This window comes from Anabrus simplex, chromosome 1 (genome assembly GCF_040414725.1).
Source record: "Anabrus simplex isolate iqAnaSimp1 chromosome 1, ASM4041472v1, whole genome shotgun sequence".
Taxonomy (NCBI): Eukaryota; Metazoa; Arthropoda; class Insecta; order Orthoptera; family Tettigoniidae; genus Anabrus; species Anabrus simplex.
The window spans coordinates 857,309,629-857,321,676 of NC_090265.1; the positions used below are offsets into that span (position 1 = coordinate 857,309,629).

At 39.5% G+C, this 12,048-nt stretch overlaps 1 protein-coding gene across 1 annotated transcript in view; it reads left to right on the forward strand.

The window, feature by feature from the left end:
* The window catches only part of ca (claret), a 367,006-nt gene that overhangs the window by 208,675 nt on the left and 146,283 nt on the right, over window positions 1–12,048 (forward strand). Inside the window, exon 18 of the mRNA XM_067136443.2 lies at window positions 74–228. Coding sequence (XP_066992544.2) covers window positions 74–228 — 155 coding nt within the window. The remainder of the gene's footprint in view (window positions 1–73; window positions 229–12,048) is intronic.

Below are 12,048 nucleotides of genomic sequence, written 5' to 3' on the forward strand. Positions count from 1 at the left end.
GTGCTATGTAATTCAAGTGCTTTTGAGAACCTGGAGATATAATGGTGTTCTGTGTGCATTTATACTTCTTTAGGTGTATGCCTGGGGCTCATCGCAGTTTGGCCAGCTGGGGATCGGTAAAACTGTGCAATCTCCCTATCCCCGTCTAGTGGAAGGGCTAGCTCAGGAAAGGATTATGGCTGTGTCTTGTGGCCAGTACCATTCCATGGCACTCGCTCATGATGGCAGGTGAGTGAGTACCTGTTGTTCTTCATGCATGCTGATCATTAGAGATCGGATGTTAAGTGCTAAAAGATTTCAAACGAGGCATGTTAAAAAGTACTAATAGGTCTTAAAAATTGGCTCTCTCATAGGCACTAAATATCTTTAAAATCAGCATTAAAAGTAATCATCATAGGTTGTTCTGCCATTCGGCAGGTCCAATCATGGCTGTGACCTCCATATCTCTCGATCTTGTGCCCTTTTCATTTCTGCATAATCTTCCTTTCTTTTTCTAATGCTGTCTAATAACTGATATCGTCTCCTTCCTCTTCCTCGTTTTCCGTTTATCATCCCTTCAATTGCTACTCATAGTAAGGTGTTGTGTCTTAGATTATTTTGGATTACGGTCAGCATGCTCCTCACTTCTCCCACTCTCTTCAGAACTTCTTCATTTGATATTTTATCTTCCCACTTTACACTTTCAGTTCTTTGCCAAATCCACATCTCAAATGCCTCTATTCTTCTCTGTTCTTCCTTCCTTAATGTCCATGTTTCAGCGCCATATAGAGCTATACTCCATACGTAACACCTTGCAAGCCTCTTCCTCAGATCTTTCTCTAGCGGGCCACAAAACAGTTTTTTCTTCTTGTTGAAGCTTTCCTTGGCTAAGGCAATTCGAGCTTTTATGTCTGTTATAGAGTGAAAGTCTTGTCACAATACTTCCAAGATACTCAAACTTATTCACCTGTTCAATAATTTCTCCCCCTATCTTGATTGTCGCTTTTTCACCTTTACCTCCAAGTATCATGAATTTGGTTTTCTTTTTGTTTATGCTCATTCCATACTCTATATTATACTTAAATGTAAATTCTAATTGACGTTTCTTCAAAATTAGTATGGTATTTTTTGATTATATGTCTCTGGCATTCTGATATTGCAAGCGAAGAGAGAATTTGTTTTTGGCTCTTCTGCTTTCCTTCTGCAAAGGGTCGATTTATGTTGTGCTTTGTACATGCGAAATATGGCACACTTTAGCACAGTTCTTTGATATTTCACAACATATTTTACAAAATGTGATTGACCTGTCAGTTGAAAACACATCACCACTGAATTTAAGGAATTTATGCAGTTTGATTTTGAATGTTACCGATTCTATAATCGTGATGAAATAACTGTCCTTTAAGACACCCCTCAGTGGATGAAGAACGTAAACTGAAAGCACTGAGAGAAAAGTTTGACATTTTTTTTTTTACTGCTGTCCTCCATTAAGGAGCGTTAGGAAATGTATGTTTACCTGTATATGTCAAAATTCATAAGAATGCAGGTTATTTAAAAGCTCTTCCATTCGTGTAACAGTAAGTAGACAGATGCTGACTCCCTCTTTCTCTAAGTGGGATTATAGGCTAACGTCACCTGACCGTTCTTCTGAATAGTAATAACAGTGTGACCTGAGCTTCAAGAACAGGGCAGTTCCATTTGCAGTGAGAGTGTACCGCATAATTTAGACAATGAAAAGCACGTTTTAGCTGTTTTCAATGTAATGAATGTTCATTTCATTTAAAAAAAAAGAAACAGAAAGAGAGAGAGAAAGAGGGGGGGAGAGCAAATGGGCATTTATAGGTGTTATACATTAAAATGGGCCAGCATAGACAAAATTGTCTTTGCTGTATACAACTCTGAAGACCTTAAATTGAACTTCTTTTAAATTGTTTGTATTTGTTTAACATCTGTTCTCTACTAATCATCCTTTCCATATAAGTGAAATGGATAATTATACCTCCCATAATACTACAGACCAAATTGCTAAGATCCTCTGCAAGCACAGTTTAAAAACCATTTTTGGCACCATTTAGGTACAAACAAGGACAAATTGTCCTCACTACTTCACCCTGGGGTATTCAAAATTTTCTGTACTTGCTGCAAGATGTATATTTGCCATATATACTTGTCCATTAGGACTTGGATCAAGAAACACAAAAATATCTGTCTCAATCAACCAGACAAATTGGCAGTAGCTGAGCATACCCTGCCTTCGGGTGACATTGTCATGTTCCGAGAAATTTGAAACTTTTACCCATATGAAACACAGTAGGTCAAGGATCATTAAGGAAGCGGTGGAAATATACAAAGATTCCAATAAATTTATAAAAGGGACACTGGCTGTCAGTTAATTGATACCTGGTGGCCAGCAGCTAAAGGTCTGGATACTTAGTTCTCGTCCCTGTCCGTCATCTGTCCCCAGTTTGTTTTGGTTTTTAAAATTTGTACTCTCCTGCTTATTAGATGGTTTGTTCAGTGTGTTGTTTATTCATTACCTATTTGCACCCATTATTTAATTATTTCTTTCCTTTTCCTATCTTTTCTTAGATTGTCTTTGTATTCTTTCCATTCATTTCTGCCCCACCCCATCCCATTTTAAACTTGCATCTTTTCATTTCTATCTCAATTCAATACTGTTCTTCTTTTGAGCTCTGTGTCTTCATTCATTGCTCATGGTTTTATTTTTCATGAATGTTCCCCTACCACTTCTCTCATTATTCTGATGACAATTCTCTAACTCATGGACAAGGAAACATCTGAACAAATATGGTGACATGAATTTCTTCTCTGTGTGTAATAATGCATAATGGGCCATTTCATCAACAGAGCAATAGTCAATTGAATCAAACCTTTCAACATTGTTAAAACAGTCATTTTTGGTCAAATTTTTGATGTAGAATACATTTATTGTTTCGTTCTGGTACTGGGTTCCTCAGTAAAATGTTTTGTCTCAAAAAAGTGTATACCAGACTTTCTTCAGCAATTTCAAAACTACAAAAGCTAGTGAAAATATAACAACTGATTTGAAAAGAAGAAGGCCCAAAGAGTCTACACAAATAGCTTTCAATATCAGGTGGCACAATAGTGAGTGCTGCGTGCATCTGCTATTTTGTAGTGAAATTGGAGCTCAGGCCATGGGATAAATATAACTTTTGACTGTGATGTGATAACGCATGCTGTGAGATGTTATTTTGTCTGTGCAAAATCTATCCTTTTCTGTAATAATCCTTTTGAGAAAATTCAATCAGGAACGTGAAAAATTATGAATAGTTACGGACTTAGTGAAAATTCCTGAAATGTCTCACAAGGGACCGTCAATCAATGTTAAGAAAACTTGAACCTAATTTATACGCCGTCCAAAAGAGCACACTGAAATATGTAAAACCCTCAAATATTATGCCCTGCCATGCATTTATATATGAGTTACATGGCAGTAAAGATGTGCGGGTGGGTGTCTTCATCGTCCAATCGGAGTGAACTTATTTTGAACTGCTGGCGCGATGTAAGGAGAAGCGTGTGTGTGTGGGTGAGAGAGAGAGAGATAGAGATTGGGTGACAGCACTGTGAGTGCAGTGAGGCATCGTGAGTTGTGTATGGGTCTTTCCGAAGTAAGCTTCTACCTATAAAAATGAACACTCTTAACATACTGAATGCGTTATATAATCACTTTAAAGAAAAGAATTTCCAGCTTTCTGTTTTAACCAAAGAAGATGAGACAATGTTTCAGTATTTAGTAGATATATTAGAGTGTGACACAGAAATAATATACAGGTATATGCAGACTTTAGATATTAATGAATACAAACCAGTATCTGAAACAGTGTTTGTGCCCGACGAATACGAATCTCCATCTCCATCCTTCACCTTCATCAAAACAAGAATCAACATTAGAAGGTCCACAGAGCCTGGAAGAACGTAGAGTAGAATGGTCATTGGAAGAAAAAAGAAAGATTGTAAACACATGGTTGACTGCAAAGAAGCGTAAGCCAAAGCAAACTTTCATCACTTATCACGGAACTCTATGAAAAACAGATATCCTCAATTGAAGCACGAGATGCAGTTGTACCATTTTAAGGAAGATATTGCAAAGGTGGATTCTATTGGCAAGTCAGCTTCTAGTTTAACAGTCACAGGTAAACATAAACAGATGTATGAGTTGGTGTTTACAGAATTTATGGAAGCTCGTGCAAACAGCTTGATAGTGCACGATATGAACTCACAAAAATGTGCCCATGAAGAAGCCAAATCGCTTGATTTACCTTTGTCAGCAAGTGCAACACGATCATGGAAAATTACGCAGCTTGTCACACGAAAAAAGCGCGCGCGCGCGCACACACAATTATGCCAATTGTATCATGCATGGGACATCTCCTTCTCTGCCTTTTTATCACATTGCAGGAATCAAAGTCACCAGGTCAAGCTGTCCAGCAGGGTATGTTTAAAGCCCCTAATTTAATTATGCAGTGGTCAAAATCTGGAAAAATGACAAAACACCTTTTCCGTATATTTCTGGAGTTGACATTTTTACCTCATACTGGTCCATCGAACTGTTTATTGTTTGATTCCCGGGCGCCTCACAAAGATAATAATTTAATACTTGAAGTATTTTCATTAAATAACTGTGTGTGGTTGAGTTAGCAGTCCATAGACTGGTTCGATGCAGCCTCCATGCCACCCTATCCTATGCTAACCTTTGCATTTCTGTGCAATTATTACATCCTACATCTGTTCTAATCTGCTTGTTATATTCATACCTTGGTCTACCCATACCATTCTTACTGCCTACACTTCCTTCAAAAACCAACTGAACAAGTCCTGGGTGTCTTAAGGTGTGCCCTATTATTCTATCTCTTCATCTCGTCAAATTTAGCCAAATTGGTCTCCTCTCACCAATTCGATTCAGTATCTCTTCATTCATGATTCGATCTAATCATCTCACCTTCAGCATTCTTCTGTAACACCACATTTCAAAAGCTTCTATTCTCTTTCTTTCTGAGCTAGTCATCACCCATGTTTTACTTCTATACAATGCCACGCTCCAGATGAAAGTCTTTAAATACATCTTTCTAATTCCTATATCAGTTTTTGAAGTGAACAAATTTAATTTCTTAAGAAAGCTCTTCCTTGCTTGTGCTAGTCTGCATTTTATGTCCTTATTTCTGCCATCATTAGTTATTTTACCACCCATGCAACAATCTTCATCTACAGTAGAAGTCCGCTATAACGAGTACGGCATATAACGAGAACCCCGTTATAACGTCAGTTTTTTTCTGTCCCTTCTAAATTATAATATTAAACTGTGTATTATCCTTTGGTTACAGCGAGAGCCCTAACAATGACGCATCCTTTATTATGAGCGATTGCGCATGCACAAATATTCCGGTACCAATATTTATGCACCCAGCCATTATATTGCATGTGATCGATCATCTTCGGTATCGTTTCCTTGCTATGTCCACTAGCGAGCTCTCTCGTCGACATTCAAAGGCAATTTTGGAGTCTATTTGTAATACCCGCCAACTGCTGCTCTGTAAAACAAAATCAAAATTTGTAAATAACGTGTCCGACAGCAGTTTTTAACTCATTGAAAATAAAGGCTGAAGTAAACAATCGCTTAATTTTAATGCTAAATATTGCGATTAAGTAAGAATGTGATACACTCCAAGATATGGCATAGTGCATCATTGATTTCAGTGTTTAGTTTATATTCTCTTGCGCAGGTTAAATTTCGGAAAGATTATTATCCTGTAAATTTATAACAAGAAGGTTATAATTTCTCTACTGGTGCTTGAAATGTTTTTCCATGATACATGTAGTACGGTTAAGTTAGGTTAGGTGACGCTGTTTGAATAAGAAAACTGAAACTTTTTCCACAAAATGTGACCTTCGGTATCGTTTTCTCTTCATGTGCACTTGCAAGCTCTCTCATCGACATTCAAAGGCGATGTTGGAGTCTATTAATAATGCCCGTCAACTCTCACTCTGTAAAGAAAATCAGAAATGTAAAAGGACAACTTGTTTTTATAACAAATACGTAAATAACATGGTCGATAGCAGTTGTTAACGCGTTAGAAATAAAGGCTGAAGTAAACAATCGCTTAATTTAAACGTTATATACTGAAATTAACTAAGAATGTGATTCACCTCAAGATATGACAGAGTACATCACTGATTTCAGAGGATAGTTTATATTTTCTCACGTCTAGTTGAGTTTTGGAATATTCCCACGTAAATTCGTAGCAAGGTGGTTATAATTTATCTACGTGCACTTGAAATGTGTTTTCGTGCTGTATGTGTGGTTAGGTTAGGTGACGTTGTTTGAAGAAGAGAACTGAAACGTTTGCCACAGAGGCCTCTGGGGTGATACTATATTTTTTTCAGAATGAAATTAACATACTTTCACGTAGTATCGGATTTAAAAAAATAACTAACGAGTAAGCCATACTGTGAATATCATTCGTGAAAACGCACGTTTTGAACAAATTGATTGCCGTTTCATACCGATTTTAATGTGTATGGCTTCTTCCCCGACTTTTATGAAAACCCGGATATAACGACAAGTAAATTTTTCGCCGTTATGAATTCTCGCTATAACGGACTTCTACTGTACTTCCTTTAAGGCTTCACTTCCTAATCTAATATTACCTGCATCACCTGCCTTCGTTCGACTGCACTCCATTACTTTTGTTTTGGACTTACTTATTTTCTTCTTGTACTCCTTACCCAAGACTTCTTCCATATCATTCATCAACTTGAGATCTTCTGCAGTCTCAAATAAAATAACAATATCATGGGCAGATCTCAAGGTTTTGATTTCCTCTCCTTGGATTGTGATTATCTTTCCAAATTCCTCTTGATTTCCTTTACTGCCTGTTCTGTGTAAACATTGAAAAGGAGGGGGGACAGACTGCAGCCTTGCCTTACTCCTTTTTGGAGTGCTGTTTCTTGTTTAAAGCCCTCTATTCTTATCACTGCAGACTGATTTTTATACAGGTTGCAGATAATTCTTTGGTCTCGCTATCTGATCCCAATCACTTTCTGAATCTGAAATAGCTTGGTCCAGTCAACATTATCGAATGCCTTTTCTAGATCTACGAATGCCATGTACATGGGCTTGTCCTTCTTAATTCGATCCTCTAAGATCAGACATGTAGTCAGGTTTGCTTCACGTGTTCCTACATTTCTTCTGAAGCCAAATTGATCTTCTCCCAACTCAGCTTCAACTTGTCTGTCCATTCTTCTGTAAATAATACGTGTTAAAATTTTGCAGGCAAGAGATACTGAACTAATGGTGCGGTAGTTTTCACACTTGTCAGCACCGGCTTTCTTGGGAATAGGTATAACAACATTCTACCAGAAATCGAATGGCACTACTCCTGTCTCATCTTGCACACTAGATGGAATAACTTTGCCATGCTGGTTTCTCCTAAGGCAGTCAGTAATTCAGAAGAAATGTCATCAATTCCAGGTGCCTTGTTCTATTTAGGTCTCTCACAGCTCTGTCAAGCTCTGACCTCAAGATTGGGTCTCCCATTTCATCAGCATCAACAGCCTCTTCTTGTTCCAGAACCAAATCATCAGTGGCGAATTTCCCATACATGCGATTGATGTGTTACATTCCTTGTATTTTTAATGAAAATAAATATTAATTGTTCATAAATAATGGAAGTTATTTATATAAAATTCAAACACAAAGTTATCAATGCTCAGAGATGGATGAAACGAGCGTCGCCGGCTAGTGACTGCTACTAATTACCAAACTACTCAAGAGATGGAAGCATGAGCATTGGACTCTTGTTTGTTGATCCCTTTCATGGGGTTGGGATGCGGAACGAACAGCCACATCTATCAAGAGGGCGGTGCAAGGTGAAATCCTGTACTGTAAGTTATCGCGTGTGGCCGGGATTTGTTATTTCGTGAAATACTGGAGTTCTTGCTTGTGAGTGGTTCTTTTCTTGTGCTATAAATTACGATACATGACGAATGTGTGTTGTTGTAATATAAATGATACAGTTTCATGTGCTCATAGTGTAAATATCAAACAAAGAAAATGCAGAAATGATGCGATTTTGAAATGACATCACACCGATCAGAGAGTAGTTCAGTGGAGATGGATGCAGGAGCGCCAGGGTTACGTGTTTCTACCTCGCAATCCCAATTGAATTCTAACCATTATGTAATTGAACGATTACTAAGAGAACCATGTAGTATATTTTCTTTTTCGCAGAAAAGCGGAATTATAAATGAAGGACATCCACGTCCAACTCTGAATGTAACTACACAACTTAAGTCGTAAGTTGTGTGTTCGTGATTTCAACAGCTATATTTATGAAGCAGACCATTGGATTAGTGGATGTGAGATCTTAAACTTTTTTGTTGGCCTTGCTTGTTGTTTTCTCTTGAAAAATGTGTTTGGAATGATGGTCTGTTTGCGTTGATGTTTACAATTCTTTTCGGTTACATCCCCTAAACCAGAAGTCAGGAGTCACCACCGCAAATCATCTACGTCTTTACCTTGATACAACTGTTGGATATGTTCCTGCCATCCTTCTGCTTTGTCTTCATTCACTAGAAGTGGCTTTCCATCTAACCAAACCAAACCCCATGGCACTACAGCCCTTGAAGGGCCTTGGCCTACCAGTGACCGCTGCTCAGCCCGAAGGCCTGCAGATTATGAGGTGTCATGTGGTCAGCACGATGAATCCTCTCGGCCGTTATTCTTGTCTTTCTAGACCGGGAACTCTATCTCACCGTCAGATAGCTCCTCATTTCTAATCACGTAGGCTGAGTGGACCTCAAACCAGCCCTCATGTCCAGGTAAAAATCCCTGACCTGGCCGGGAATTGAACCCGAGGCTTCGGGGTAAGAGGCAGGCACGCTACCCCTACACCACGGGGCCGGCGGCTTTCCATCTGAGTTCTTGATATTCATAAACCTAGATTTCCTTTCTCCAAAGGTTTCCTTGATTTTCCTGTATGCAGCATCTACCTTTCCTAGGACCATACAACCATCAACATCCTTGCACTTCTCCTTTAGCCATTCTTCCTTCTTGCACTTCCTATCCATTTCATTCTTTAATCGCCTGTATTATTTTCTGCCCTCTTCATTTCTTGGATTCTTGTATTTTCGTCATTTATCAATCAGGTCTAGTATCTCCTGAGTTATCCACTGATTCTTAGTTTATCTTTCCTTCCTTCGTAACATTTCATCAGCAGCCCTACTGACCTCATTCTTCATGATTGTCCATTTTTCCTCTATTGTGTTTTCTTCAGCCTTTTCATTTAGTCCTTGTGCAACATGTTCCTTGAAACAATCCCTCACACTCTTTTCTTGCAACTTGTCTAGATCCTATCTGCTTGCATTCCTTCCTCTCTTCAATTTCTTCAGCTCCAAATGGCATTTCATGACCAACAAGTTGTGGTCAGAGTCCACGTCTACTCCTGGGAAAGTTTTGCGATCCAACACCTGGTTTCTCAATCTCTGCCTAATCATAATGAAGTCTATTTGATACCTTCCAGTGTCTCCAGGTCTCATCCACGTATACGGCCGTCTTTTGTGGTGTTTGAACCAAGTATTAGCAGGGACTAAATTATGATCAGTACAGAATTCAGCCAGCCGATTTCCTCCTTCATTGCTTTGTCCCAATCCAAATTCTCCTACTGTATAATCTTCTCTTCCTTGGCCTACCACTGATTCCGGTCTCCCATCACAATTAGTTCTTGTCACCTTTTACATATTGTGTTAAGTCTTCTATCTCTTCAAATATTCTTTCAATTTCTTCATCATCCACTGAACTACTAGGCATATACACCTGCACTATTGTGGTGGGCATTGGTTTGGTGTCTGTCTTGACAATAATAATTCTTTCGCTATGCTGGTCGTAGTAGCTTACCTGCTGCCCTGTTTTCTTAGTCATTACTAAACCAACTCCTGCATTTCCCTCTTTGATTTTGCGTTGATAATTCTGTAGTCGCCTGACCAAAAGTCCTGTTCTTCCTGCGAACGTACTTATACCAACTACATCTAACTTTTGTCTATCCATTTCCCTCTTCATATCCTCTAACCTACCACAATGATTCAAACTTCTAACATTACACGCTTCGACTTGCAGAATGTCAGTATCCATCTTTCTGATGATCGCCCCCTCTCGTGTAGTCCCCGCCTGGAGATCTGAATGGGGGACTATTTTACCTCCGGAATATTTTACCCAGGAGGAAGCCATCATCAGTACATTCATACAGAGAGAGCTGCATGTCATCAGGAGTTAGTTACGGCTGTAGTTTCCCGTTGCTTTCAGCTGTGTAGCAGTATCAAGTATTATTACAAGGTCATATCTGGCAATCTGGCAATCATCTAGACTGCCACCCTTGCAACTTCCGAATGGTTGCTACTCCCCTTCCACGAACCTATTACGCTGGCGTAGCAGGGGGAGAGGTGACACTCTCATGTAGCACGTCCTAGGTGGTGGATAGGGGCGTCCTAACCAGCTTACCAGCGGACTTGAGGGAAATAAAATACCTCTCGCGGACCAAACACACAACCCCCTGTGGGTGGGGGACGCAGACAAAGAATACACTCATGGTATCCTCTGCCTGTCGTAAGAGGAGACTAAAAGGGGTGACCAAGGGATGATTGTATTAGAACCATGAAACTACTTGTGATCAGTACCACCACGCGGTGAACACCATGGGTTGCTTTTACTTGCGCGTAGTACCACTATGTTAGGTACAAAATAGGTTTGTGATTAGTAGCGACCGTGTGTGGCTCAGGATGCATTTTACAGTACCTGTGATTCATACCCCTAAATGAGCTACACCATGATTCTGCCTTGCCTTTGCTTAGTACCCACTATGTGTGGAACACCATAGGTTTGCGTTGCCTGTAAATAGCGCCGCAATGTGCGAAACACCATAGGTCTGTGTTACATGTGCGCATTACATTACCTGTGAATAGTACCATAATATGTGGAACATATATAAATGTATGTATAACATGTATAAATTCATTTCAGTTTTTGTGATTACTGCATTACGATTGAAAGGAAATGAATACGTAGTTTTTTTTTTTTTTTTGCTATTTGCTTTACGTCGCACCGACACATATAGGTCTTATGGCGACGATGGGACAGGAAAGGCCTAGGAATGGGAAGGAAGCAGCCGTGGCCTTAATTAAGGTACAGCCCCAGCATTTGCTTGGTGTGAAAATGGGAAACCACGGAAAACCATCTTCAGGGCTGCCGACAGTGGGGTTCGAACCCACTATCTCCCGGATGCAAGCTCACAGCTGTGCGCCCCTAACCGCATGGCCAACTCAGCCGGTAATACGTAGTTTAACAAGCATACAATGTTCAGATGGTTCATTACACTCGCAGTGCTGCCTCCCTCCCTCTCTCTCTCTTTCTCTCTTTCTCACCTGCTTCGCCTTACATCATGCCGCAGGTCAAAATAACTTCAGTCCGATTATTGGACACTGACGACCCCCACCCCGACATCTTTACCGCCCTGTAACTTGTATATACTTGCACAATAGGGTATAATATTCGAGGGCTTTACATATTTCAGTGTGCTCTTTTGGGTGTTGTATAAATCGGTTTCAAGTTTTCTTTAATTGATGCTGCCTTGTCAGTATCTTAATTTAAAGAACGTTCAAGCCAACCGCGAATGAAGACAAGAAGGAAGAATGAGTCAAAAGGAATAAACAAGGCTGATGATGACCCCTAGATGGGTCGAAACTAGTACCGTGTAATTTATAATTTTGTGAATATATTTTAGTATTGAAAAGGTGGAAACGTTTACGTTGTTATTATTATTACTTATATACTACTTAAAAGGTACGAAAGTCGAGGCAGTTACATGCCGCAAGTCACAACTGAGTATATCCACTGCTCCTGTCTGGCCTGTGAAAGTAGTTATGTCCTGAGACACTCAAGATGATGTAATCAAATTGGTGAAGATTGGAAATGGTGTTTTGACAACAGTTACAAAACCAGAGCCCAGAAAGAGAAGAAAAAACATTTGTGAGCATTCA